The sequence below is a fragment of the Cherax quadricarinatus genome, chromosome 16 (genome assembly GCF_038502225.1).
Source record: "Cherax quadricarinatus isolate ZL_2023a chromosome 16, ASM3850222v1, whole genome shotgun sequence".
NCBI classification, from domain to species: Eukaryota; Metazoa; Arthropoda; class Malacostraca; order Decapoda; family Parastacidae; genus Cherax; species Cherax quadricarinatus.
In genome coordinates, this window is record NC_091307.1 from 16253634 (window position 1) to 16269860 (window position 16227).

General features: G+C 40.7%; 1 protein-coding gene across 5 annotated transcripts in view; it reads right to left on the reverse strand.

The window, feature by feature from the left end:
• The window catches only part of LOC128688933 (putative neural-cadherin 2), a 971397-nt gene that overhangs the window by 4855 nt on the left and 950315 nt on the right, over positions 1–16227 (reverse strand). For all 5 annotated transcript variants that reach the window (XM_070085435.1, XM_070085434.1, XM_070085431.1 and 2 more), the window contains 6 exons: positions 14209–14400; positions 13314–13492; positions 12101–12290; positions 3763–3872; positions 2788–2919; positions 633–839 (listed from right to left, as the gene is read on the reverse strand). In XM_070085435.1, coding sequence (XP_069941536.1) covers positions 633–839; positions 2788–2919; positions 3763–3872; positions 12101–12290; positions 13314–13492; positions 14209–14400 — 1010 coding nt within the window. The remainder of the gene's footprint in view (positions 1–632; positions 840–2787; positions 2920–3762; positions 3873–12100; positions 12291–13313; positions 13493–14208; positions 14401–16227) is intronic.

The following is a 16227-nucleotide window of genomic DNA, read 5'->3' on the forward strand; positions in this document are numbered from 1 at the left end:
AAGAAGATGAATTAGAAGTAAATACGTTCAGACGAAGCGTGTCTGCACTCGCCTCCTCTGACCACTGTTGTTTGGAATTCATCCTCTTTTCTGCAACAATGTAAGTTCCTCATGTGTTGATTGCAACATGAAGGTCCTAGAGCTATCATTCAACTCCCACTCTGGTTGTTTTGCATCTTGTGTCACTTGTTCGCGATTTTTACATGTTATATATTAAATGGTTATCATCGGTAAAGTAATACCCAGAGTTCACTCTCCATACAGTACTTGTCACATTAATAAATCTTTTCGTTATACAAAAAATGACGCGACCTTTATTCCAGAGTCTTGTTATAAAGACTATTTGGCCCTACTTGGTAGTTCTGGTGTTTTATTCGTCAGGAAAAATACATCCTGACGCGGGTTTTAGTGCTTTAATTGTCAGGAAAAATACATGTTGATGCGGATGTTAGTGCTTCAATTGTTGAGAAAAAATACATGCTGACGTGGGTGGTACTTACATGCTGAGCTGTGAAGTTTGAAGCAGCAGCTGGCGTACCCGTGCTAGGGATCCACCCCACTTAGGGAAAAAAAACGAACATGTGACACTGTGTCCTACTTCTACATACTCCTGGGTGTATTTTAGGCATTACCTGCGATGTTGGGTTGTTTTATGCAGGCTGGCTGGCCGTTGGCCTTAGGAGGCTTCAGCAGCTGAAGCTCCAGCAAGCTGGGAGTGTGGTTGCAGGGACCTGCCGACTCCTCTTTACAATTCATGGTGCTCTCCTTCACGTCTGCCATGCCCCTGCGTAGAGCCGAGCGTCTGTTGTGTTGGTGCAGCAGAAAGGCGCAGATCAGTACTGCAAGGGCAAGAACGAAGTGTTTTTACCACCCTACCGCCGCTCACGTTGTTGAGGCATGAAGAATATCGAGTGTGAGAGAGTCGGCAAGGTTGTATTTTATGTGCTCAGTACCAGTCAAAAATACTTCAACCTTAGAATATGGATTAAAGAAAACTCACGGTGTATATACTCTGTATCGCCGTTGGTTGGTAGGGTAACTGGAATTAAAGCCTGTCGACTATACGAGGGTAATTAAAGGCGTGTGTAACCTGTACACTACCAGCCAAGGATAATTTAATTCCTAACTATTATTATTTTCATGGGGAAGCGTTAAACCCATAGGAATCATACAGTACCTGGATTATTATTATAATCAAAAAGAAGCGCTAAGCCACAAGGGCTATACAACGTTTTTTTATGTTAATCTCCAGGGTTTATTACCTGGACCTCAGCAATGAGAGTGGCTACTCTCACCGCTGGGCAACGGCGACCAGTGCTACAGCACCTGGAGAATGGGAGGCAAGTAGGATCGCATCAGGGCAGATCTCAAGAAAGGGTGGGTAAAGCCAGTTCCATGGAATATGCTCTTCTCTTGTGGGGATACACAAGATAATAACCTCTCGGTGCATGGATTATGCTCTGCCAGTGCAATGATGAGTGATACTGACCCTATTTATATATATATATATATATATATATATATATATATATATATATATATATATATATATATATATATATATATATATATGTCGTGCCGAATATGTAAAACTGGTCAATTACCAAGAACTCATTTAAAATTAAGTCCTTTCTAAAATTTTCTCTTATACGTTTAAAGATATATTTTTTTCATTATTGTAAAATTTTAATTTTGCACCAAAAGAATCTTAGAAAACTTACCTAACCTTATTATAACAAGAGCAATTTATTTTAGCCTAACCCAACTAAATATATTTTAAATTTGTTTACAATAATTTAATACTAAACAAACACAGTGAAATATATTTTTTTCGTTACGTTCAGAATGATTTTGGCGAAATTATTGCATACACAAATTTTCACTTGTCCTATATGGCAAGATGAACGTTGCTATTTAAGCCAAGATAGCAAGTTCTGCCTATTCGGCACGACATTATATATATATATATATATATATATATATATATATATATATATATATATATATATATATATATATATATATATATATATATATATATATATATAATGTCGTGCCGAATAGGCAGAACTTGCTATCTTGGCTTAAATAGCAACGCACTTCTTGCCAAAAATTTCTGTATGCAATAACTTCGCAAAAATCATTCTGAACCTAACAAGAAAAATATATTTCATTGTGTTTGTTTATTAAATTATTGTAAACTTACCCAAAACATATTTAGTTGGATTAGGCTAAATTAAACTGCCCTTGTTATAAGGTTAGATAAGTTTTCTAGGGTTTTTTGGTACAAAATTATTTACATTAACATAAATGAAAAAATATATCTTTAATCATACAAGAGAAAATTTTAGAAAGGACTTAATTTTAAATGAGTTCTTGCTAATTGACCAGTTTTACCTATTCGGCACATATATATAAAACTAGGCCAGTGTTCTCACCAGAGATTCAAATTCACTGCTCACCATCCTTGGGCTATTATCTAAATTTTCTGCTAATGGGTTTCACTGTAACATTTGCATTTTCACTTACATACTATAACACCAGGTTTCCACGTGAAATTTATAAAATACGTCGAAGAATAAAAGTCACAATATCGTGGCTGGAACAATTCACAAATAACCCGCACCTAGGAGAGGAAACTTGTGACTATGCTTCGGTCCGTCCTGGACCTGTTTCGGTCATTCCAGGACCGAAACATCGTTATGAGTTTTCTCTAGTAAATGCTGGTTAGGTGTGACGAATACTTTTCTTAGTATATATTTCATACACATGAAAATAATTACTCACGCAGGAGAAATGTGCACCACACAAGTATAGCAACCAATGCTCCGAGGGAGAGTTTTAGTGAAGTCTCACCCACGTCTGGTAGGTGGCAGTGTTGCCCGCTGAACCCACTCGGGCAAGCGCACATGTAGCCAGCTGCAACAGAAAGCAGAATGATGTCCTGATGACCACCTAAGCGAACAAAGAATTTTGCTTATCTGCAGAAACGCGAAATTGTATCTTCCGACACTTGGTCATACGATGAACCGCTAAAAGAAATCTTTTTGCGTTTTAGAATTACACCTTCTGCTGGCTGACCAGTCCTCCCAGTAAACAATAAATACCACGGTAGAAGCCAAGCGGGCAGTTTTTAACCATGTATAAATTTAAATCAGAAGTTTCCTGTGATAAACAATGTTTGATAATTGGGAAATTCATTGTCACGGAAATTGCGAACAAGATTAGTTACGGGAAACCTGAAGATTCACTCCCTTTCGTAGAAATAAAATGCTAACTAAAAGTCTGTAGATTTTCAATATGCCAGTTTAAAATTTTGCACCCGAACTACCCCTAGCAAATGCACCCGAACTACCCCTAGCAAATTAATCTAACATTGCTAAACTTTCCTATACATAGAATAACTCTACCTGCATATCTTTAGTTAACTGTTTTCCTATGGGCAGTAAATATTCTTGTGACTGTTTATCTAGGTTTTGGACTCCTGGAAGCAGTAAGAGATACGTAGAATTACCACCATTCAGAAAACCCACATTTTGAAAATAGGCAAGTAGCATAGTTGTGAATGTTTCAGTTACGGCTCTGGGACCCTCCTCAGCATAGATATATGTGGGTTGCAAAATACGGGTTACAAAATGTTGGTTTTCTGAAGGATTTACACTTGTGATATTTCCTTTTTATGTTCTGGTAAAATAAAGTATTAATTTGTAGCAGGTACCACCTGAATGTTTGTTGTAACAGGTACTACCACTGTTGTCTCACCTGAATGTTTATTGTAACAGGTACCACCGTTGAGACAAGGCTCCCAGAGACACTCGTTCTCGTCGTCACAGGTCGTTTTCAAGGCTGACAGAACACGACCCTCACCACACCTGCCAAGCACAATATTTACGTCACACAGACACTGCGTCAAGGCACCACGCAGTAGACACTCTAAGAGCAAGGGATGGGAGTGCCTTAAAGTGCCGTGATAATAGTGAAAGACTGTTCATCTGCCCTACTTTATTAAGCACAGATCTGACTCCCCGTGTCCCCCAGGCAATTCACTCCCAAACAAAAAATCTTCAGCTAGGAGGAGGTGAGTATAGTTAGATATACTAGTTTGTGTTAGATTTAGATGACGGAGTATCCAGCCTTCACCAAGTCTTGCTCTGAATGACACACAAATTAGCACTTTAAAACAGAGCTTATATAATAATAACTCCCAAACACACACAAAGTTAACATTCAAACACAACAAATATTAACATTTTACAGATACAATCAACACCAACAGTCATAAACTAAAAACAATGCAAATATTATAACAATGCTCTGAAACAACTAAACTCCCAGATAATGAGCCAGTGACCTCCAGTCATTACAACAACAACAATCATGTTATACTTATCCAGTTAATTAATATACATGAAGACCTTGGGAGTAGCTGTGCAGGAAGTGCAGCGGTTAGCAAGGACTAATTCCTCCTCATTAAACAATCTTGTTAAGGCAAAGGAGAAAACAATAGAGTATGCCTACTGATCGAAACACAGAGATCTTCCACACAATTATTCACATTCAGACATACGTACATTTTTTTACACAGGGTTTGACAAGGTTAGGATAAGGATCCCTAACTTTATTGACAAGCTAATGACAAGTTAAGGATTCCTAACTTTATTGACAAGATAAGAGCTGTTACCTAATCAGCTCATTTGAAAGCATTTTTATTGTTATGAAACATACAAGTAGGGAACAGGATGTTGTTGGAGCCATCAGTGGGCCAGTATTTTCATTTGATCAACTGACTTTATGTCGTTGACATCATAATGCTGTACGAATGTGTTTCAGACTCGAGTCATCCTGGGAATAAATGATCTCAGATGAAGTGAAGTTCTGGAGAAGGGTACAGCCAGAGTGAAGCTGCTGCTTTCTGCCCGTCTTGTGGTATAGAAGCTTTTTTCTCGCTGTCCTCGAAGTGAAGCCAAGTGTGGTATCTTGACAATGTTGGCCTTGTACATAACAGCAAGGCCGCCCACATCCCTCCTGTGCTGAAGGCTCTGCTGAGATGACAAATCTATCCAGGATGGGTCCAGGCGAGAGATGAAGCGCCTTGCTCTGTTCTCTACTCTGTCAAGCAGTCGCAGATGAGATGGGGGACAGGCAAACCAAGAAAGTGAAGCATACTCAAGATGTGAGCGTACTTGTGCCTCATGAAGAATCTTGCAACCCCTACTGTCGAGCAAATGCGAGATACGTCGAAGTGCTGTAAGCTTCCTGGCTACCTTGTTTGCAAGATTTACAACGTAGTTCTTCATGGTCAGTTTTGAGTCAAATTTCACTCCAAGTATATCAGCTTCTTCCCTGGGTACCAACACTCTCCCATTCATACTTGCTACTGCTCCGGCATTACCATCATGGTGCTTAGAGACTATCATCATTTGTGTTTTCTCAGGTGCAAATGTTACCTGCCATCGGTTTCCCCAGGCTGATATAGCTCGTAGCTGGTGATTGATGTAGCTTAGAGCAGCTGGCATTTCTTCTTGTGAATAAGTAAATGTCAGAGTACGGTCATCTGCATATGCATGGGATTCTGGGATGAGATGATGAACGTCACTGAAGTTATTCCACAACAATGGCCCAAACACACTTTCCTGTGGAACACTTGCCCCAGTAGGACATCCTGCTGATTCTGTTCCACTGAGAACTATCCTTAGAGATCTACCATGAAGGTAATCACTGAGGAGACAGTGTACAGCTTGCAATTCCCAGTGCTTGCAGTTTTGCAAGCACACAGCTGACTTTGGATTCATCCAGTGACTGGTGCAATTTAGTGGAGAGGTTTAACAACAGATCAGCAGCAGACTAATCTTTCCTGAAGCCATATTAACGGTTACAAAGTAGTGAGTGGTAGTCAAAAAACTCTGTCATTTGTCTTGAGATAATTGTCTCAAGGATCTTGCCAGTGATTGACAGGAGTGACACTGGTAAAATTCATAGTAAGAATGACGATGTCGAGAGTGAACTAGAAATTACTTTTCTTCAAATAGAGCACCTGACTTCTGGAATGCAATCAAAAAGGCTGTAATATCTGTTACAAGCACAGGAAACACACATATACACATATACACACACACAATATATATATATATATATATATATATATATATATATATATATATATAAACACTGATCTCTGGCTGAAGGAGACTCGAACCTACGAACCTTGGAACAAGGTACGCAGTGCTTTACCAATCTACCCACACTGGGCCAATGCCTTGGAGTCAAGCTGGACTCCAAGGTAATGGTCCAGTGTGGGTAGACTGGTAAAGCACTGCGTACCTTGTTCTAAGGTTCGAGTCTCCTTCGGCCAGAGATCAGTGTTTGTGTATATTTCGCCTGCTCTTGCGATTTCCTTGCATATATATATATATATATATATATATATATATATATATATATATACACACACACATGTCGTGCCGAATAGGTAAAACTTGGGATTTTGGCTTAAATAGCAACTCTTCTTGCCGAATAAGGCAAGCGAAAATTTATGTATGCAATAATTTCGCAAAAATCATTCTGAACCTAACGAAAAAATATATTTCATTGTGTTTGTTTACTATTAAATTCTTGTAAACTTATCTAAAATATATTAAGACTATACTGTATTGCGCTTCTTATAATAAGTTTAGGTAAGTTTTCTAAGGTACAAAATTATTAATTTTTACGTTAACATAAATGAAAAATATATATATTTTTAAACGTATAAGAGAAAATTTTAGAAAGAATTTAATTTTAAACGAGTTCTTGTTAATTGAGCAGTTTTACCTATTCGGCACGACAAAGCAGTGCACGTAGCTTTACCTGCATTTTTGCCTTCGTGTTTGGCTTCCAATGGACTAGTCAAGCAGATTGTCCCTGAACGCTTGAGAGGTGCGGTAGGTGCTCAAGACCCCAGGTTTATTGAAGCAGCCGTGCGGTGGGACACCCTTACCCACTGCTCCAGTAGACCAGCTCCTCCCAAAGAGCACAAACAGTCCCACTCGGACAAACCGATCATGGAAAAAAATCACCAACACAATGCTCACCAACGCTTCAGGAAAGGACAAAGCTCGTCTCCTGGCGGTGAAGGCACCGCATTCAGGAGATTTTCTTTTAGCTGTTCCCAATTCCTCTTTGGGTACTCCACTCGACCCACAGGCCATTCGGATTGGTGTTGCTCTTCGCCTAGCCGATATACATTGTATGTATATATATATATATATATATATATATATATATATATATATATATATATATATATATATATATATATATATACACAGTAGACCATCGTTTAACGTCGTTTTGTCTTGCACGTTTGGGTTATAGCACGACTGAAGAACTGCGGCATATTTTTGTTTAAAACTTTGTAAAATTAGTTTAACACGGTTGTGAGAGGGAAAAAAATTTTGAGCCCGCGGTCGCCGGGGGGGCGGGATGGGCTACAGCTATCCCCCTCCAGCATCAGCCACCCCACCACCCTCCCAGCCTTCAGTTCGGTTTATACATGTGTTGGACGAATTTGTGCCAGTAGCTCCCTGTGTTTGTTTAGATACATATTAACTGTCATATCTTAAATCTGCCAAGCAATCATGGCACCCAGTAGGCATACAAGTGTTGCTGAAAGTTGCAAGAAAAGGTTTAAGCTTTTAATTCTTTGAATTAACAAAGAAAATAGAGATATTAGACAAGAGATAGCCTGTAGCGGGAATGAAGCGTCATTTTGTACACCAAAAGAATGAGGTAAATATGAGTTTGTGTGACGACTGTCTGACTTGACTGATTGACTTTACTGACTGACTTGACTGACTGATTGACTTGACTGACTGATTGACTTGACTGACTGATTGACTTGACTGACTGAATGAATGACTTGACTGACGGAATGAATGACTTGACTGGCTGATGTACTGAGTGACTGACTTACTTGACTTACTGAGTTGACGGACTGACTTGACTGATTTATGCACACTCAGCACAACCATCAACTTCAGTACCAGAACCTCTACCATCCACCTCAGCCCAGTAGGACCACAGCATCTCTCTCCACTCTCTTCACAATCATCAACAAACACCAGCATCCACAATTTAAGGTAAGAAATACTTGTAGTCTTAAGCAGTAAAAACAACATAATACATCACAACAATGAACTACAATTACATATTCCTTTTATTTTTGTAAGATCTGGAGGCCTAAAAAAAAGTTGTTTGGCTTTTTGGGGGCTCCCAGGAACGTAACCCTATTTTTCCCATAAGTTCTTCAGTTTGTCTAACACGGCATTTTTCAGGAACTTAACTACCGTGTTAAACGACGGTCTACTGTGTGTGTGTGTGTGTGTGTGTGTGTATATATATTATATATATATATATATATATATATATATATATATATATATATATAGAAAACGGCACACCAAGAGCATAGCTCTGCTCCTGAAACTACAAAAAAGGTAATTACCCACCAAATGAATGGTACTTGGCAACTTAGCAAACGTATGTGCAACATTAATAACTACTATGCAATGCAGGAAAACATGCACAGTCAGGCGTTGCAGTCATATATAGCACGATACAAAGGTGGAGCAGATAATACCGTGTGTTTGTTGCAACAAACGGGCCTCTGTGTTTGTTGCAGTAGACTAGGTGAATCAGCGGATTCTCTCCCTTACCCGAGCACGATAGGTGACTTGACCCAAGGTTGTGTGTACTAGGTATTACAGAATGTTACCTGTTGTCAGTCAGACCACGAGCTGACTACCACTGTCAGTCAGGCCACGAGCTGACTACCATTGTCAGGCCACGAGCTGACTACCACTGTCAGTCAGACCACGAGCTGACTACCACTGTCAGTCAGGCCACGATCTGACTACCATTGTCAGCCAGGCCACGGGCTGACTACCATTGTCAGTCCACGGGCTGACTACCATTGTCAGTCAGTCCACGGGCTGACTACCACTGTCAGTCAGTCCACGGGCTGACTACCACTGTCAGTCAGTCCACGGGCTGACTACCATTGTCAGTCAGTCCACGGGCTGACTACCACTGTCAGTCAGTTCACGAGCTGACTACCACTGTCAGTCAGTCCACGAGCCGATTACCACTGTCAGTCAGTCCACTAGCTGACTACCACTGTCAGTCAGTCCACTAGCTGACTACCACTGTCAGTCAGTCCACGAGCTGACTACCACTGTCAGCCAGGCCACGAGCTGACTACCACTGTCAGCCAGGCCACGAGCTGACTACCACTGTCAGCCAGGCCACGAGCTGACTACCACTGTCAGCCAGGCCACGAGCTGACTACACCGCACTTAACTCTCTGAAACACAGAAGCATACACTCCTAAAATCACACACTCACAGAAACATACACTCATATAAACATACACTCATATAAACATACACTCATATAAACATACACTCATATAAACATACACTCACAGAAGCATACGCTCACAGAAACATTCACAGAAACGTACACTTAAACATACACTCACACTAACGTAAGCTCATAGAAAATAAATACGACAAAGGTCACGCATGACACAGAGTAAACAGTGACGAGTAGCAGACTGGACGTAGCTATACCGCAAACAATTTCGTTCATCTGGCAGCGCAAAATCAATCGTAAACAATGTCGTACATCTGGCAGGACAGAGGGACCCCCCACAAACAATGCCGTACATCTGGCAGCACAAAATCAACCGTAAACAATGTCGTACATCTGGCAGGGCAGAGGCACCCCCACAAACAATGCCGTACATCTGGCAGTGCAAAATCAACCGTAAACAATGTCGTACATCTAGCAAGACGGAGGTACCCGCAAACAACACGACAAACAGTGGTCACAAAATAAAGATCTTGGATATAAAAATATTGTAAAAATGTTGAAAGCATATTCAATGAATAATTGAAGACATTTTATCAAGCTTTAAAACCCGCTGTACTCAACTCAGTAAGGAAATATATTAGTCATTTTATTCGAAAAATAACCTTTAATCCCGTGTGCCATTCAGCGCCGGAAGCCAGAGGAAAAAAAATATAGTCTAAAAGAAAAGGTGGGAGTTGGAGGGACGCTCGTATACACAGTTGTGAACATTGGAAAACAGCACAATAGCTGAACATAAATACACCGTCAGGTAACGTAAGTGACCCAGTGGTCGGAGCTACAACTTAACAGTTAACACACGCACAGTACCAAAACAATGGTAAGGCTCTGCACTCATTTCCCAGTTTCAGATGACCATAAACAAAGCAAAACAATGTATATTATGTCTTTCTTTGTAATTCTGGGACATATTCCGTGCTAAACACTGCAGTTAACTAAGTTTACGCTCCTTCGCTACAAGCATTAAATACACTCTCAATTATCAATTAAAGATAATTTACTCGTGTAATGAGTTGTTACAGTCATCTGAGGGAAAGAATGAGCAACAGAAAATGCAGGTTTATTTAACAAACGTAGGATCCCACTGGACGTGAGAGTAGAGTTTGTATAATGTAATTAGTAAACGGAGGATCGAGCCTCCAACACCCTGCAATCGATAGCTCACAAAAATTTGATACTATATTTAAAAATTAGAATTCATTCAATAATGTTAATGCTTCAGCATTGGTAAGTTACGGTGCTGTACACGAGAGGCTAGAGTATTCATACAACAGCCAACCATGACTGTGTTCAGCCAACATTTCCCGTACAAGTTTTTAAAGTCTGGTAGTTAGCGTTAACAAACTTTGGATGGAAGATCCTCACGTATTCCAGAATAAAATAATTTGGAGGGTCTATTACCTCAACCCAGCACGTCTGAACATTAGATAAAATGAAGAGTTTATCTTTCCTCATTGAAGTGTTCACATTTTGAAGAGTTCACATTTTGAAGAGTTCACATTTTGAAGTGTTCACATTTTGAAGAGTTCACATTTTGAAGAGTTCACATTTTGAAGAGTTCACATTTTGAAGAGTTCACATTTTGAAGAGTTCACATTTTGAAAAGTTCACATTTTGAAAAGTTCACATTTTGAAAAGTTCACATTTTGAAAAGTTCACATTTTGAAAAGTTCACATTTTGAAAAGTTCACATTTTGAAAAGTTCACATTTTGAAAAGTTCACATTTTGAAAAGTTCACATTTTGAAAAGTTCACATTTTGAAAAGTTCACATTTTGAAAAGTTCACATTTTGAAAAGTTCACATTTTGAAAAGTTCACATTTTGAAAAGTTCACATTTTGAAAAGTTCACATTTTGAAAAGTTCACATTTTGAAAAGTTCACATTTTGAAAAGTTCACATTTTGAAAAGTTCACATTTTGAAAAGTTCAAGAAGTGGATTTTCAGCTCTAGTAAAATACCACAAGTTAAGAATCAAGGTCACAGTAAGAAATATCAAGCTAAATGTATTTTGTTGATTGGGCTTTGGAATGGAAATTATTTAACTATTGGTTCATGATTAAGCTCTCTCTGCAGTTACACAGCGCATGCTGCATAGTTTAGGTAACGCATGCGATGCGCACATCAGAAATGTTCACTTTGATGACATGAGCAATTTCTGCCTAACCAATTAGTAGACGAAGAAAAGTGCTAGAACGTTGGCGGCCTCTTAACCCACTCAAGAACTGTGCACTTGTTGCCAAAACAACAGCAAGTGGTAAATTTTAACTCATCAAGAATTCTTGTAAGAGGAAATAAATTAATACTCGGGGCTTTATGTATACTTATTCTAGTTCACAAAATGCAATACTAGAAAAATAGTTGAAAGATAATGGAGTAAACTAACAAGTGTTAATTCAGATACTTTAACTGCCTTAAAAGTGACTAAGTGGATTTAAGTGTCTATCAAGTATGATGAAAGCCCCACTGTGGATCATAAAGTACCACTATGAATAATAAACCCCACCGTGGATGATGATGAGTGAGGCCCCACAGATCGTGATAACGCTGTACTGTGTATAAAATATAGACTAAAAGTTACCCTGCTTAATGCGTTTCTGAATACAATCCCAAACTTAAGATTCTGTGGGTTAAGCCTTGTAACCCGACGGAGAATATAACGAAGTTGAGCGAGAGGGTTAAACAGGACTCACCCGCAGTGGTAGGACCTCCAGGTGTCGACGCAGGTGAGAGGAGCTCTGCAGGTGACGTTAGTGCAGGCTGAAGGTGCATTACAGCCCTTCTCCACGCCTTTAAACATACTGGCCTGGCCCCAGGAGGTGTTGTTGACGGCAGGAGGCAGCGGGACGCTCCTTCCGGAAATTCTCACGTCGTCAATACATCCTGCGGAAGACAAGTGAAATGTTCAGATTGACTGGCAAATGCACTAAAAGCTTTTTTCTCTCTTCCATCATGTTAGATTTCTCAACCACAACACCCACTGGGTAGCTGCTGACAACACCCACAAAATTTTCTGCACAAATGTACGCGATTAACGAGAGAACAGTGTTGAACGATATAAATATAAATTCACAGTTTAGAAAAGCTAGACGGCTCTTCGATCCTTCTTAAAACCATTATTATACCGCTAGTGAAAAAAATAAAGTACGGTACGGAAAGTTAGAAGTTAATCTGTGGGGGTAACTGTGATATGCTCCAGCCTCTGTTCTGTAGGTGAATTGTGAAATGTTTTAGCCCCAGAATTGTTGCTGAGTTGTGAATTGTTTCATCAACGACATTGTGATATATGTGATGTGAACAAAATTTCTTGAGCTGTAACTTAACATAATCTTTGTGTATCTACAACAAGTAAAATGATGGTGTTTTCCTGGCCAGCAGCTCGCCTTTCAACGTGTGTAATGTTACAAACAGCCAGAGGATAGTTGAGTGATTGATGAGGCCGGAGATGATGGATCATCCGCTAGTTGTTATTCCCTGTCTGTTACTTCCAGTCCAAGCCTGACGAGATAACACTAAGATCACAGTAATCTAATATTAAGAGATCGCAGTAAGCTAACACTACGCGATCGCAGTAAGCTAGCACTAAGAGATCACAGTAAGCTAACACTAAGCGATCGCAGTAAGCTAGCACTAAGAGATCACAGTAAGCTAACACTAAGCGATCGCAGTAAGCTAACACTAAGAGATCACAGTAATCTAACATTAAGAGATCGCAGTAAGCTAGCACTAAGAGATCACAGTAAGCTAACACTAAGCGATCGCAGTAAGCTAACACTAAGAGATCACAGTAATCTAACATTAAGAGATCGCAGTAAGCTAACACTAAGAGATCACAGTAAGTTAAGACTTCTGCATCTTAGTTAATACTACTATTATTGTTATTACGTCACAGTAACGGACTCTTACCGTCACGGTAATCTCCGTGGATCTTGAAGACGCTGACACCCATGTACTCCGGGGAGCCTCCTACATGGACACCCTCCTGCTTGTCTACCTCCAGCAGCTGCCGTCCCTCCAGCGAGACAGAGGCATTGTATAACTCCCCTTCCCCGTCATCTGCCGTCAAGATGGTCGCCGAGCCGTGTCTGCAACATACCACCGTAACACACACACCACCGTAACACACTGCCACACACAGACCGCCGTCACACCCTAGTAACACTGTCACCACCGAGGTGTGTAGTGGCAGCTGTTTTTATCAACCAATTATAATCGAGAATGTAAACAAGTTTTCTCATTTTCTATGAATTCTTACATTTCGCTCATTTTTCAATGAAAATAAATGAAAATGAATGAAAATCCATAAGTTTAGGCATCATTTTTCTTTAAATACGCAATTAATTTTACTGTAAACCCTGAGTATAAACCTGTAATAAAAATAACATGCTTTTAAGAACGATGGGCTTAAGAATGGTTAAGGATGACGCATTAAAGAATGTCGTCTTTATATAAGACTCGTTCAAGAATTATGCATTTAAGAATGATGCAAATAAGAATTCTGAGTTTAATAGGAATGCTGAGTCCAGGAACTATGAGTTTAAGAATAATGATTTCAAGAGAGGAAGACGACGCCTTAACCAAGTTAAGAGGAAGCGACCATATGATAGCAATCGTACCTGAGGCAGCGACCTTATGCCAGCGACCGTTTGTGAGCTGAGACAGTGAGGCAGACAGTACCTGGAGGCAGTGACCGCATGCCAGCGACCGTCTGTGAGCTGAGACAGTGAGGCAGACTGTACCTGGAGGCAGTGACCGCATGCCAGCGACCGTCTGTGAGCTGAGACAGTGAGGCAGACTGTACCTGGAGGCAGTGACCGCATGCCAGCGACCGTCTGTGAGCTGGGCCCGGGCGAGACACAAGGACCTGGGAGGGTCTGGGTGCAGCTGCAGCACCACACACAGTCGACCTTGTACCAGTTGCACGGCAAAGGTGTCTCGACCGTGTTGGGAGGACAGCACCACCAGCTCACCTTTCCTCCTCCACGTGCGAAACCTGAAGGAGGACAACGAGGAAAAACGTTGAAAGAAAATGTTATTTAAAGAAAAGAATTTACGTGTCATGTCGCCACCACTAGCATCCACCACTACTGCTACGACTACCACCACTACCTTCACGACCACTACTAGCATCCACCAGCCACTGTTAGTATTGGCTATCAGCTGACCAGTTGGGATTGATTGAAAAGTACATTAAATCAGTGTATACTGAAACTGGTGTGTGTGTGTGTGTGTGTGTGTGTGTGTGTGTGTGTGTGTGTGTGTGTGTGTGCGTGTGCGTGTGCGTGTGTGTGTGTAAGCAATGCAGATATACCCAATACGTTGTAGGAAAATATTTCCATAGGTACATATATGTGGGCTGATGAAAGGATATATATAGTAAAGTGTATCTCAACCCTCGTATGAAATTGAAACAAAAGAATCACGTCATGCGAGGTGGACGGTGGTGGGGGTAGTGGTTGTAGCGTTAGGGGTAGTAGTAGTAGTGGTGGTAGTAGTAGTAGTAGTAGTGGTGGTAGTAGTAGTAGTGGTGGTAGTAGTAGTAGTGGTGGTAGTAGTAGTAGTAGTTGTGATAGTTCCAGAGCACTTTGACCATGTAGGTCACTCAGCGCTCATACCAGTAAAAAATATATACAAGACACAACACACACACACACACACCACCACCAACAATAACATAATAAATAAGAGAAGCTACGAAAATGAATAAAGCGCTCAAAACAAATAATATCATGCCATGCTAAAATACGCAGCATCTATTAAAACCCCCCATTAAATTAATAATGCCCAAAGACTCCCGAGGCCACCGTTTACTGAAGACATCTCATGAAGTCATGAAGTCACTGTGAGGCAAAATTCTACAGTAGTGTGTGTTTCTTACAACAACAACTTTCCTCCCTGACAGCTACCTGTTTATTTCGTGGGACACCAACATGACCTGAATGCCAACAGAACTCCGTGTGTTTGTGGTCGAGCTAACACACTTGGATCTTTTGGACCACAGGGTGGACAGAAATGTACTGGGCCAGGGCAGACAGAGCAAACCGGGAATCTGAGTACACAGTGAACCGAGAACTAAACCAGCTATCAAGACAATGGCAGCAAGGATTGTGTTGAGCTTTACAGTGAACACAGAGGATTCTCTTGGTAAGTGTAGACAACGAGTCCTCACCAGCGATCACAATAATGCCACCTCCATCACCAGCCGTCAGTAAAGACCTGTGTCTGTGTCTGGAGAAAATGTATCTGCATATGGGGTTAAATCTGATTGAATCGTATTTGACAGGCTTTGTATGCTCCATAAGGGTTTAGTGCTTACATTAAACATAAAAAATCTGACTGCAGACACACTAAGGCTTGAATCCAAGAAGGGCACGTATCCGAACGCCTAACGACAGAGGAAACGTTGCACGACCAACAAAGGGCTTCCCTTCTCCCCTTTCCTCATATATACAGCAGTATAAGCACGGTTGCTAGGAGTACACCAACCCAAAACAGGTAGCGCAAGCTTAGCACCTCATGGCGCAGACCCAGGAGAAGCTCGCCAGACTCAACATAGAGGCTCTCAAAAGGATATGTACGGAATAGACCCCTGTAAAGCTGGATGCCTAGGTAATGAGCGGGGTTCATCAAGTACAGCAGGGAAGAAATGGCCTAGGAGTAGATCTATCAGTGATACTGCAGCCTGGCAGACCACTGTCAGCCGATCCGCCCCCTAGGTGTGGTGAACCGGCACTTTAATGTGTAGCATCCACTGAGCATTCCGTGTGAGCTTCATTAATCGAGTAGCTCACGTCAAGCAACGGTCAAATATCACCCCCAA